Consider the following 14,613-nt stretch of genomic DNA (forward strand, 5'->3'; position numbering starts at 1 on the left):
TGTTTATTGTAATCCTCAACAACCCCTTTAAGAGACTTCTGATATATACTATATCAGAACTTACTGGGTGTATGGGGAGTAAGAAGAAGCAGTAGATTCAGAATAAATTGTATAAAGTAGGAGGAGGAGGGAGCTTTCATTCAGGACTAATATGTATTGTAAACAATAGGTCTAATTTTAATGTACATTCATGCTGTGGGAGCACTCTGTACTTTCTGCACTGCTGAACTTTGATTTTGTTTCATGCTGATGCTCAGAAGAAGTTTGTGGTTAAATAAAATATGGGAAGAGTAAGAAAGTTTAAAGTATAAAAGTGTTTTATGTGTTTTTATATTACAGCTTCTAATGACAAAAGCCAAAGAGAGCAGCGCATGCTTTTACTGCTGTCCTCCGGTCATGTTTTGGAGCACGCAATCCATTTTTATTGCCCGTTCACCCAACTCATAAAACCTAACACGTGCCCGTATATTTTCTGCTAAGCATTTTATTTTGTATATCCTGTTTACTATATTACTTAATGGAGCAGCAGTTTGTGCTTCAGAGCTTATCTTCAGTTACCGGGGACAGAAAGTTGCTGTTGCAGTCACCCATTTTGTAGTCAAAGAGGATCTGACAGCTCTCATGACATGTCTGTTTTAGTAAATATTTGTATTCCCCATAAAATAACAATTCTAAAGAATCTATTCTTACAACTCTGCATTGTGTCATTCCTCTGTTATTCCTCCTGGAAATGTATGAATAAATTGACAACTGGGCTTTACCATTCTCCTTGTCAATAGCGTGTGTCCCTACACAGTCTGACATTGCCAGTACAGATTGGACAGTGTCAGACAAGGGGTATGATAACACCCAATTGTCAATTTATAAAATTTCAGGAGGAATAAGAGAGGAATGGCACAGTGCAGAGCCCTTAATAAAAATGCTTTAGAATTGTTATCTTATACAAGTATTTACTAAGACAGACACATCAGAAAGTGATCAACTTTAATCGAACTTTGATTTCTGGTCACCCATTACCCAACTTCAAAAAAGTATACAAAATTATTGCAAGGATAGGGAGTGGAGTTGCCCATAAGAACAATTTTGACTCCTGCTCCAAATTGGCAGGACCCGATTCTTTGCTTTAGACAACTCCTCCTTTGTATCAGTTTTGATATAATAATAATAATAATACTGCGCACTATTCCTGTCTGGATTTATTTTATTTATCAATGTTAGACTAAGTTCACACTTGTGTTGTATAATCCATTACTGTGATCCGTTTGTATCCGTTTTAGACTTTGTTCACATCTGCGTCGGGGTTCCGTTCATGGGTTCCATCAGACCTTTCCGTCAGTGGAATTCATGAACGGAAACCAAACTGGAAACCATAGCTTTAAGTTTACATTACCATTGATTTCAAGGGTAATGCTTCCGTTGCGAATGGTTTCCGTTTGTCTCCGTTATTTAAGGGTAAATAAAAGGTCTAAATACTATGGTTTCCGTTCATGGGTTTCCCTGACAGAAAGGTCTAACGGAACCCATGAACAGGACCCCAACCCAGAATGGAACGAAGCCTTACATTGACACCAATGACAAAAATAACGTATCCATTAGACATCTGTTTTTTTTAACGGAGAAAAAGTCCTGTACTCTGCACTCAATCAAAAAAAAGGATGACTAACATAATTGACTCGAACGTTAACGGATGCACTTACAAATACCATTGATTTCAGTGAGATTTTCAAGGAATCTAAAAACGGGTCAGAGTAACGGATTATACAACACAAGTGTGAATTTAGCCTTAATTTCAATATTTTACCTGCCTTTTTTAGATGCTCCCAAGATAAAAGGCCCAGTTGTTATTTATACCTGGGAGGGAAATCCAGTTAACATTACCTGTGAAGTCCTCGCCTATCCTACTGCAAGAGTGTCCTGGCTGAGGGACGGACAACTTCTGCCGAGTTTGAACTCCTCCAACATCAAGATCCACAGTACTCCATTTGCCAGCAGCCTTGAGGTACAAATATCCTATTAAATAATGTATGTTCAGTTATAGTAAATAGTTATTATTAGTGAAAAAAATGTATTAAATATTTATAGTTAAGAAAAACACCTTTTTCCATTTTTTCACTAAAGTAATGTAAAAAATATATTGCTGCGTCCGTAAAAGTCCGAACCATAACAATATACCATTATTAACTCGCACAGTGAACGCCGTAAAAAAAACAAAGAATTTAAAACGCCAAAATTGCTGTTTTTGGTCACCTTAGCTCTCGAAAAATTTTTAATAAAAAGTGCTCAAAAAGTTGTGTGTACCAAACAATGGTACCAATAAAAACGACAGCTCATCCTGCAAAACAATAAGACCTCACACCCCTCAATCGACCAAAAAAAAAAAAGATATGCCTCAGAATGTGGTGAAACAAAACAATTTTTTTTAACTAATAGTATTTACTTTGTAAAAGTAGTAAAATATAAAAAAAACAATATAACTTTGTTTTCACCGCAATCGTATTGAGTCGCAGAAAAAATGTAAGTTGCCGTTTTTACTGCATGGTGAAAGCCGTAAAAATGAAACCCAAAAACCAATGGAGGAATTGCAGTTTTTTCCAATTTCAGCCTGCAAAGAATTTTATTCTCAGTTTCCCAGTATATTAAATGGTACTTTAAATGGTGTCAATAGAAACTACAACTCTTCCCGCAATAAATAAGCCCTCACACCACTCTACTGACAGAAAAATAAAGAACGTTATGGCTCTTGGAAAGCGGGGAGGGAAAAACAAAGAAAGAAAAAGCAAAAAATAGATCAGTCCGGAAAGGGTTAATTTCTACTAAAACAAATTTATGACCAAATTTATGAGAAATTGCTTTACAAATGTTGGGGTTCTTTTTCCTCCTTTATACTTTATTCATTTTCGCGGCCTAATTCTAATAAATTCTGCAAAAGACATGGGTCTAAATGCTCACTATACCCCTACATAGATTTCTTAAGTGGTGTAGTTTATTAAATGGGGTTACTTTTGGGGTGTTTCCACTGTTTTGGTGCCTCAGGGGCTTTGCAAATGCGACATGACACCCAAAAACTATTCCAGCTAAATTTGAGCTTCAAAAAAAAAATAGCGGTCCTTCCCTTTGAAGCCCCGCTGTGGATTCAAACACCTGTTTATTACCACATATGGGGTAATGCCTTAATCGGGAGAGATTACTTTCCAAATGTTGGGGTGCTTCTTCTCCTTTATTCCTCGTAAAAATGTAAAAGTTTTTGAGAAAAGAAAGTAGATTTTCATCTTCACAAAATAATTCCAATCAATTTCAGAAAAAAAACTGTGGGGTCAAAATGCTAACTATACCCCTAGAAAAATTCCTTGAGGGGTGTAGTTTTCAAAATGTGATCACTTTTGGGGGTTTCCACTGTTTTGGCACCACAAAACCTCTTCAAACCTAACATGGTGCCTAAATATATATATAAAAAAAAAAAGGAGGCCCAGAAATCCTCCAGGTGCTCCTTTGCTTCTGAGTCCTGTGTTTCAGTCCATTACCACTCTAGGGCCACATGTGGGGTATTTCTAAAAACTGCAGAGTCTGGGCAATATTAGAGTCTGGGCACCTTCTGTGTTACAGATTTTTTTTTTATTGCAAACAAATTTTGCCCAAAAAAATTAAATTTGTACATTTCACCTCTACTTTGCTTTAATTCCTGTGAAACGCCTAAAGGGTTAAAACACCTTCTGAATGCTGTTTTGAATACTTTGAGAGGTGCAGTTTTCAAAATGAGGTGATTTATGGGGACTTTCTAATATATAAGGCCCTCAAAGCCGCTTCAGAACTGAACTGGTCCCTGAAAAAATAGCCTTTTTTAAATTTCCTTGAAAATGTGAGAAATTGCTGCGAAAGTTCTAAGCCTTGTAACGTCGTAGAAAAATAAAAGGACGTTCAAAAAACGATGCAAACATAAAGTAGACATATGGGAAATGTGAAATAGTAACTATTTTGTGTGGTATTACTATCTGTTTTATAACAGATACATTTAAATTGAGAGAAATGCAAATTTTTTCACATTTTCTCTAAATTCTGGTGTTTTTCACAAATAAATATTGAATTTATAGACAACATTTTTTCACTAACATAAAGTACAATATGTCACGAGAAAACTTTCTCAGAATCTCTTGAATAGGTAAAAGCATTCCAAAGTTATTACCACATAAATTGACATATGTCAGATTTGAAAAAATCGGCTTCGTCCTCAAGGCCAAATTAGTCTCAGTCCTGAAGGGTTTAAGCAGAGTGACTGATTAATTTGAGATATACTGATTGGTTGATAAGCCTTCACTGCCTAAAAACGACTGCCTATTAGATAGGGCTTGGCGATTATGTCCTAAATCAAAATCACGATTAATTGACCATGTAACCACGATTACGATTAATGTACAATTATTTAGGCCACACTCTTTTTGCATACCACGCCCCCTATTAGCATACAACTCCATTAAATTTATGTTTATCCCCTGAGCACTGCTGTAAGCTACTGTATATAATATACCCCCTGACACTACCCCACGCAGTATATTGCCCCACAGTACTCCCCACACCGTATAATGCCCCATAGCTGACCCTACACAGTATAATGCCCCATAGCTGCCCCCACACATTATAATGTGCCCATATCTGACCCACACAGTATAATGCACCTATAACTGCCCTCCACACAGTATATTGCCCCCCATTTATGGCCTTCACACAGTATAATACCCCCACAGCTGCCTATACACAGTATAATGGCCCTTTAACTGCCTTCAACACAGTATAATGCCCCTCATAGCTTCCCCACTCAGTATGATGCCCCCATAGCTGCCTATACACAGTATACAGCCCCTATATCTGGCCTACACACAGTATTTTTCCCATCTAATTGCCTTCCACACTTTATAATGCCCTCATAGCTGCCCCCACTCAGCATAATGCCTCCCATAGCTGCCACCACACGGTAGAATACCCCCATAACTGCCCTACACACAGTATAATGCCCCCATAGCTGCCCTCCACACAGTATAAAGTCCCCCATAGCTGCCCCCACACTGTATAATGCCCCACAGCTGCCCCCACACAGTATAATGCCCCCATGGCTGCCCCCACAGCTGCCCCCACACAGTATAATGCCCCCATGGCTGCCCCCATGGCTGCCCCCACACAGCCCCACTAGTGCCTAATAAAATACATACTCACCTAAACCCTTTCCAACTATGAGTGGAGGAAATCCCTCTGGTCTGTGTGACTCACAGGCGCGATGATATCACTGCCTCGTATCTATCTGCGCCGAGCCGTGAGCATACATAGTGAATGGTAGAGCAGGGACCTTACAGCACCCTTCTCTACTATTGGATTCAACTGTATCTGCGTCCTGAAGATGCAGACACAGTTGAAATTTTGGAACAAAAATTGAAGAAACCAAAATGCGCAAGATTACGTAGGTTACGTAGGTCAGTTCCGATTAATTGCCCAGCCCCGCTTTTACATGAGGTTGTCAGGCAGCATGTCCATAGCAACTGGTCTGTCTTAAATTATTTTGATCTTCAGTTCAAGGGTAAAATAGCACTGATTTGATTGGAGAGAAGGGGCACAGGTGTGACAGAAATTAAAACATGCCTTTTTTTCTACCTCTTACTGCCATATTAATCAGATTAAAAAAGAAAAAAATTGTCTGAAGACTTTTAATCATTTGACAGGAAAGGACAACTGAAAAACATATGTTCTAGTGAGCTGTAGTATTGGGTGGTAAATACATTTTTACAAATGTCCTTCATCAACAGATAAACCCTGACTCTGAAAGTGATTTTGGAAACTACAATTGCACTGCAGTCAACAGTGTTGGACAGGAGTCTTCTGAGTTCATTCTTGTACAAGCAGGTGAGTAACCATCCGAGGAATAGTCTGGGTCCAAGTAGACTGGAAAACAGCACTGGCAGAATCCCTAAAATGATGGTCCCACTGAGAAGATAGAGAAGATAAAGTCATTCTGAGAGCTTATGGACATATTTTTTGACCATACTTTTAATAATGCTATTAGTGGAATCTTTATTTAGCCGCTGGACCACTCCCATTACAACCAGGGGGTTATCGAAAAACTGAAATCATCTGACCTCCAGACGGAGATTTATTTAGTAAATAATGGCTGTTTTATGACAGACTGTATCTGCAGCCCAGAAATTGTATTGACAAGTCGGCAAGGCAAATTGCGCAAATTTGCAAGTAGCCCATAGTCCTGCAGGTTATTATTACAATACTTCTGTGTCTAAAAAAAAAAATAAATGTTTCAAGTAGGAGCTTCAATTCAATAAAATATGTTAGAAGATATACCACAGCAGCATTTTCCATTATTGTTGGGGTTCCGCTGCTTTTTGACAGAAAGAATAGCATAGTCTGCAGTACTGTTCTCACTCAAAATAACAAAACTCCCACTGAAACCTGGCGGACCCCTTTTTAAGTCAATGGGATCTGTTTGAAAACAGATCTGTCATGGCTCCATTAAGAACAGACATTAGTGTGAACAAAGCCTTACATGTACAGGAATATACATTTGATGATGTGGCAGAGCTGAATCTCTCAGATTAAGCAGAGCTTAAAGGGAACACGTTGCATCAAACATGCTGACCGATCTATGACCAGCATGTTATAGAGCAGGGGGAGCTGAGCAGATTGATATATAGTTTTAATGCAAAAGATTTAAGAGGATAATATGTCATTTATTGATTGACTGTGGGCTAAGGAGTCCAATGGGCGGTCTCACTCAGCCTGTAATGCATTTGTGTGGATACAGAAATAACTGCCAATCACTGTCAATCAATGGTTGAGACCGCCCACTAGACCCTCAGTATTTAGGGATTCTAATCAATAAATTACAGGTTATCCTGAATCTTTCCCCACAAAACTATATATCAATCTGCTCAGCTTCTCCTGCTCTATAACATACTGCCTGCAGACTGGACAGCATGTTCGATGTGACAGGTTGCCTTTAATTTGTCATGACACAATTCATCATAATATTAAATTGTTGATCTGGTTTTGCATAGGACTGCATGTAAACCTACTATATAATTCCCAATATGCCAAAACAACGCAGCCACAAAATGGTAAATAATACACAGCTTTGCTACATCTCTATAGCGGAGATTATTAGACAATGTGTATGTCCTTGGGTGAACCTTTGTCTGAGGACAAACATCTGTCTCGTATCATATTTAATATTTGTTGTCCGATAACAGAAGGTTAGTTTGAGGACAATGATGTCCATTAGCACTGCATGGTATTCTCCATTTCACACTTTGCTTCTTGTTAACTACTGTATATTATCATGTTTTGGTAGAAACCCCCTCCTCGCCAAACATCCTCAGGGTGGAGTCTTACTCAAGCACTGCTATGGTTGAATTTGAAGAACCAGACTCTACTGGTGGAGTACCCATCCTCAAATACAAGGCAGAATGGAGAACTGCAGGAGCAGAGACATGGCAAACCTCTAACTTCAGTGCCCGGGATGGTAATTGAAAAGACCATTTTAATTTCCTTTTTCCGACATGATTGTTGTATGTTTCATGAGAAATATTCTGATATAGTATAAAGTTCAGGTTGGTGGTGACCTTTACCTTGATTCTCCGGGGCTCCCGTGCCTAACTGCATTACCTTGGCCTTCTACCTAACGATCTATGAAGTGTGCCATGTGGTTTATACAGTATACATCTAGTACGTGGTATACAACCCACTGTACAGATTATAAGCATGTAGCACTGATTTGTACAGTTAGCACTCAGTGTAGTGTAATCAAAATATTATGGAACTCTCAATACAATCTTCTCCGTCCTCCAGGTCTTGAGCGCTCTGAGATTTCTAAAAACCTTTTGCTTATACAGATGTGTCCTTCCTTACCTTTTGTCTTACCTTAACATATTCTGAGATGTGTGGCGTAGGATGAACAGCTTTATGATTTTGCGATACTCTGTCACGAGATGTCTATGCTTTGCGTCTATGCATGGTCACCCAGTGGTTGTGATGTGAATTACATCCAGTCAAGTGTTTTGCTAGCATATCGTGAGATTGTATTGAAATGGTTTCATGAGAATTTGGAGTCCTTAACCAAATTGAAGAAAAAAAGGTAACGGCGGACAAATCTGTACTCTGCTATTGGAATGTAGTCTTCCACTTTTGGGACCAATTGCCACTAGGAACAACCTACAAATAGCAGATTAGCAGGAAGACCACCATCGTCGGTTTTCCTATTTACACAATAGGAAACCTGAATCAACCCCTTTATGTCCCATATGTGTTATAATGAAGTTCATGTATTCTACAAACAACAAGCGTGGTTCTTTCTTATTATTATTTAACTCTATCAATGTTCGGTGTTTGCAGAGAGTTCAGAGAGCGCTATCACAATCGGAGGTCTTAGGCCTGAAACATCATATGCTGTGAAACTGTCTGCTATCAATGGCAAAGGGATTGGGGAATCATCTCCACCTTATGAGTTTGTGACTCAGCCTGTCCGTAAGTAAATTTAGATCTTCATAGTAATGTGTTATATATATATCTATATCATGTATCAGGTACCCACACAGCCGATCCTTTAGCTATACAAACAGTAGACTATATTTCAAGACATATAGTAGAAAAAGTACACGCTAAATGTATAGATGCAGAATACTATGATGTTGATACCATGGACTATACAAAAGATGCAAAGCTAATTTAATTTATGATCAAAAAAGCCTGAGATAAGGGTAAAGATTTATGTACTTACTATAAGTTATTGGGATTCCTTAATTTGGAAATTTTCCCATATAAAACGTGGATATTTATAGCTGGATTCATTCATGCAATTTTTGATGCAGTTGTTTAAACTAAAGCTCATTGAAGTGGATATGAAAAAAAGCAAACATATAGAGAAAAGACTGACACCTCTCCTGACTTTGCTCTAAAATACTGCACCAAAAACTGCATTAAAACGGCAAGTGTGAATCAAGCCTAAGACTAAATAAGGATTTATCTTTATCGTTTAAGCCTCTTAAAAACTATCTTCTTGGGCCATTTCTATTGGATACAAATGGCAAGAATCAAAATAATTTCTAACATAAGTAATATGAATATCATGTATGCATTTTATATATAATAAGGTGGTTTGGTTGCATGTAAATTCCTACAATGTATATAATTAGTACAGCCATTTAAAAATATGATCAAATTTGTATTTTCACATATGGATTGGATTTGTTATAGACCTCTTTATATTGTGGCATATGAGTGGAATGTAGAATGCATCCAGATGTAGCAGAGCTGAATTAGGCTAGAGCTACACGGCCACTACTGCTTTGCAGTCATTTTAAGTAGATAGAGCCAAGTAGCGAACCGCAAGTTGTTGCGACCATTGCAAGAAATGCACTTCCATTCATTTACATTACTGCGACATAGGCAGTGAGACTCAGCGTTCTTTGGACGTTCTATTTGTGTCACAGCTAAAGTTGTCCTGTAGCCCTAGTCATTTAAGGGTGGACAAGACAGATTTTGTTGCAGAAATCTCTGCAACTGAAAAGCAGTACCATTCATTCAAACAAACGGAATTTATTTTCAGTTGCAGAAATTTCTGCAACAAAACCTGCCATGTGTGAATCCACCCTGTTAGGGTATGTTCACACACTTAACGAAAAATGACTGAAAGGGAAAACAGCTCCTGATTTTCAGACGTTTTTTGAGCAACTCGCGTTTTTCGCGGCGTTTTCGCTGCGTTTTTTACGGCCGTTTTTGGAGCTGTTTTCAATAGAGTCTATGGAAAAATGGCTCCAAAAACGTCCCAAGAAGTGTCCTGCACTTCTTTTGACGAGCCGTCATTTTACACGCCGTCTTTTGACTGCGACGCGTAAAATTACACCTCGTCTGAACAGAACATCGTAAAACCCATTGCAGGCAATGGCCAGATGTTTGCAGGCGTAATGGAGCTGTATTTTCAGGCGTAATTTGAGGCATAAAACGCCTGAATTACGTCTGAAAATAGGTCGTGTGAACATACCCTTAGGCTGAGTTCACACATTGCGCTTTTGTCGCAGATTTGATGCAGATTTGACCCTTTTGCATTCCGAAGGTAAAATCCACAATGAAAATCTGTGACAAATCTGCGACGTGTGAACTCAGCCTTACTTTTCTGCACAAATGCAATAGGTTTACCTAAAGTCTTATTGAAAAACACTGATAACTCTGATACAGTGATGAGCTGTGCCAAATGACAAAGTTTAGGGTATGTTCACACGGGCCATTTTAAGCCGTTTTTCGGGCCGTAAACGCCCCGAAAAATGGCTGAAAAATCGGAAGCAGAACGCCTACAAACATCTGCCCATTGATTTCAATGGGAAATACGGTGTTCTGTTCCGACGGGACGTTTTTCTACGCCTCATTTTCATTTCATTTTTTGAGCCGTTTTTCATTGACTCAATAGACAAATAGCTCCAAAAACGGCTGTAAAAAACGCCGCGAAAAATGCAAGTTGCTTAAATGGCTGAAAATCAGGAGCTGTTTTCCCTTGAAAACAGCTCTGTATTTTCAGACGTTTTTTGTTAAGCGTGTGAACATACCCTAGCTCTGCTGCATTAAGAAACCCAGCACTGCTACACCTCTGTACCTGTTTTCCACTCGTATTACTAAGGCTGATAAGAACTTTATGGGTTTTAACCTGCAAATCTTTATTCAACATTTGCCTTACAAAGAAAACCGCTTACTTTTCAGATGAGTTATCTGGGGAGGGGGAATGAACACATAACCATATAATCATTTTGCGTAATTTGTTGTTTTTTGATTTAAACACAAATTTTTGAATTGACACCTTTTTAAGTTCAGTCTTTTCCTATGAATACCTTCTTGTGCCATTGGGGGTATTAAATGTTTTCGGCCTAAGCACAACTAGAGGTTATCTCATAACGTTGACGTTCTATTGATTTCATTTTCATTGGATTTCATTACTTTGTGTGTTCACATATTTGCTTTAAGTTCATCCTTTCTTTTGTTGTCTCTTTGGCTCCATCTCACTTGCATTCTCTTTTATTTCGAACCATCTCTCTCCTTTCCATCTGTCTGCCACCCTTTGGAATACCACAGATTTTTCACATCCACGTAAGTGCCTCTTTGCAATCTCTCTCTTTCCATGACATCCATTGCATCCCTAAATCTGGCTCTTCCCGCTGCACACATGTTGCCAGGGTTTAAGAGGACATGAAATGCGTTAGGATGGGCCTGCAATGTTTTGAAGGACTCATGAAATTGAGTGATATTATGTACAGACAGGTGATATACATATAATTGATATGTACTATTGGACTATGTTATGGGGTGATATTATAATTTGTAAACATATAACCTTTCATAGGATCTAGTCAGAGGTAAAAAGAGCATTTCTACCCAAGAAGTGTTTAGAAATAGATGCAAAAAAACAGATCATCATGGCGTAACATTAAATAAAAGCATATTCTAAGTGGATACGACTTTCACCCTGCTAAGGTTCTGCTACATGTAAAGTTGAAGGAAGTAAAATAACCCCTATTGCTGCCCACATATTCTGGAAATTTTTTATAACCCCTGGGACCAAGATGAGACCCAAGCAGAAGTTAGAGACTTCTATGAGAGTCACTATAGGACTGTAATTCAAACTTGTAGTGGGCCAGGCCATATTCTTGATTTAAATATTCGTGGGGTGAATGATTTATGACTTCAAAGTGACCACTGAGAATCCTTGTGCGGCTGAATTTGCAGTGTAGTATTCAACCTACAGATTTGTCCTTCCTTACCAATCCTCATATTCCAACAAATCCTGAGATGTGTGGTATGAGATGACCAGCTTTGAAATAAATATGATTTTGTGATACTCTGTCACGAGATACCTATGCTGTGTGTCAATGTGTGGCAAACCAGTGGTTGTAATGGGAATTACAGCCTGTCAAGTGTTTTTTTTTTTTAGCATGTCACGATATTGTATTGAACTGGTTTCATGAGAAATTAAAATCCTTAACTAAATTTAAGTAAGGGTGGACGCATCTGTATATCTACTCAAGACTGTAAATCTATAACTTATAATAGTACAATTTTTATAAAGTGAGCATGAAAATAAAAAGGCAGAAGCCAATAGCAAACTAATGGCCTAGGAAAACGGCAGTTCTACAGGGCCTTGCAAGGGTAGCATTTGCTATAGAAATGGCTGGTGTGTGTTCAGTCTTTGAAGTTTTCCTTTTCATCTGTTAGAAAAGAACAGTCTTCTCCTGGCATAGGGGTAGTCACTACAGGAGGGTTCTGGCTGAAGGTTCTCTTTGCCATCTCCAAAGCAGAAAAGCCATTGATTACAAACAAGAAAGGTGTAGACGAATATCCTTCCAGGGCTTTTGTAAGTTCTGATCTGTGAACAATATGACTGGATCCAAGCTCCACAAAAAATATAAAAAGCCTCCTACAGAGAACCGGGATTTATGATGTCTTACTCCGGTAAACAAGTTAAGATGACTTGAGTCAGTCTGGGTTTGAGTCAAAGGCTTTTTTTCTTTCTCCAGATCACGGCACACATAAACTGTGCTATATTCCCTCACGTTGTATGACTTTGTCAGCTTTAAAGAGGAGAATAGAAGTCTGATTTATAGATAATCACCAAGAAGTCATAGGTTACCTCTAGATATATATGATAACCTGGCACTTTTATTTTCTACACTTCAAAGACAAAGTTTATTTCAGGTACTTATTGTTGAAAAGTTTATTACTGATACTGCTAAGTATCATTTTAAGCATGGACAGGAGGTTCTAACTACAGATTTTGATTGAACTCTATAAACCCACTTGCCCGCTCACGGTAACATTGCGGTGGGGGGTCATTAATGGGTGCCTACTGGACACCATGCAATCACTACAATGTCTCCATGCAACCTGGCAAACTGAGAGCGTTCCTGCCACAAGAAAATGCCCCTGTGGCTCTAGCTACACCACCTGCAGACACAATAATACAGTACCAAAAGAAAACCATTTTTTTCCTTTATGTTTCTGTTTTCTCCAGATTAGTGTTTATGACTTTTTTTTTTTATTGGGTGAATAAGTGAGACTTGTCTGCTCATATATATTGACTTTTTTTTATATAGGTTAACACTATCAATGCCGTCCCTTATTTGTAGTTGTGACAGAGCTGAATTTATGTTTACCTGTTTCTTTATTGCAATGTAATAGCTCACTGATTTGGATAAATTAGTAGGTTTACCTGCCGAACATATAATAATAATACATTGAGTGCTTCATGACACACTCAGCTCTGCAGCATTGATAGATTCACCATTAATCATGACATAATCATATTAATATTTCCCTTAAAGGGTACCTTGAATATTACTGGTATTCTCTTCTCCTGCCAGTAGTATAAATCTGACATTGCGCAGTACCACCCAATCAGCTGCCTTCTTCTCCTGCCATCAGATTTAAAGGGGTTGTAAAGCATAAGAAAAAAAGGGTCTGATTTTATTTCGATAACAGCGCCACTCTTGTCCAAGGGGTGTGTCTGGAATTACAGCTCGGCTCCTTTAACGTCAATGGGGTTGAGCTGCAATACCAGACACAACCCATGGATAAGAGTGGCGTTGTTTCTGTAAAAGAATCAGACCCTTTTTTTCTAATCGTGCTCAATCCCTTTAAACTTCTGGCAGGAAAAGGGAACGCCTGCATCAGTGGGGGTAATTATTATTATTATTTTTTTTTTAAAGTATTTTAATCAAAATCTCAATTCTTCATTACTAGTGCTTCAGGATACATCCTGGGCAGGCACTGTACATTACTATCTGCATAGAGAATAGAGCAGCACTTGTGTAACCCTGCTTTATTTTCTTATGCAGGTCCATATAGGAATAGCCAGTGTCTTATTCCAGACATGCAGTTGACAGAACCAACCGAGAAGAAACCATTTAAAGAGACTCTGTCACCATATTATAAGTGCCCTATCTCCTACATAAGGAGGTGACAGTATAATGTAGGTGACAGCAGTGCTTTTTATTTAAAAAAAAACGATCTGTTTTCACCACTTTATTAGCGATTTTAGATTTATGCTAATGAGTTGCTTAATGCCCAAGTGGGCGTGTTTTTACTTTAGACCAAGTGGGCGTTGTACAGAGGAGTGTGTGACGCTGACCAATCAGTGACCAATCAGCGTCATGCACTCCTCTCCATTCATTTACACAGCGCATAGGGATCCTGTTAGATCCTTATGTGCTGTCTTATACCTACACATTTACAATACTGAAGTGTTTAGACAGTGAATAGACATTCCACGGGATGTCTATTCACAATCTTTGCACTTCGTTACTATTTCTGTGGTAGTTACAGCAGAGGACGCGTAATCTCGTTGTAACCTGCCATCTACAGCTTAGTCTCGCGAGATTACGCTTCCTCTGCTGTAACTACCACAGACAGAGTAATGAAGTGCAGAGACTGTGAATAGACCTCCCGTTCAATGTCTATTCATTGTCTAAACACTTCAGTATTGATAATGTGTTAGTATAAGACAGCACATAGCGATCTAAAAGGATCCCTATGTGCTGACTAAATGAATGGAGAGGAGTGCACGATGCTGATTGGTCAGCGTCA

The 14,613-nt window shown here is 38.6% G+C and overlaps 1 protein-coding gene across 6 annotated transcripts in view; it reads left to right on the forward strand.

Moving 5' to 3' along the window:
- The window catches only part of NCAM1 (neural cell adhesion molecule 1), a 274,090-nt gene that overhangs the window by 218,577 nt on the left and 40,900 nt on the right, over nucleotides 1-14,613 (forward strand). For all 6 annotated transcript variants that reach the window (XM_075839734.1, XM_075839728.1, XM_075839729.1 and 3 more), the window contains 4 exons: nucleotides 1,815-1,999; nucleotides 5,790-5,886; nucleotides 7,343-7,513; nucleotides 8,383-8,514. In XM_075839734.1, coding sequence (XP_075695849.1) covers nucleotides 1,815-1,999; nucleotides 5,790-5,886; nucleotides 7,343-7,513; nucleotides 8,383-8,514 — 585 coding nt within the window. The remainder of the gene's footprint in view (nucleotides 1-1,814; nucleotides 2,000-5,789; nucleotides 5,887-7,342; nucleotides 7,514-8,382; nucleotides 8,515-14,613) is intronic.

This window comes from Rhinoderma darwinii, chromosome 10 (genome assembly GCF_050947455.1).
Source record: "Rhinoderma darwinii isolate aRhiDar2 chromosome 10, aRhiDar2.hap1, whole genome shotgun sequence".
Classification (NCBI taxonomy): domain Eukaryota; kingdom Metazoa; phylum Chordata; class Amphibia; order Anura; family Rhinodermatidae; genus Rhinoderma; species Rhinoderma darwinii.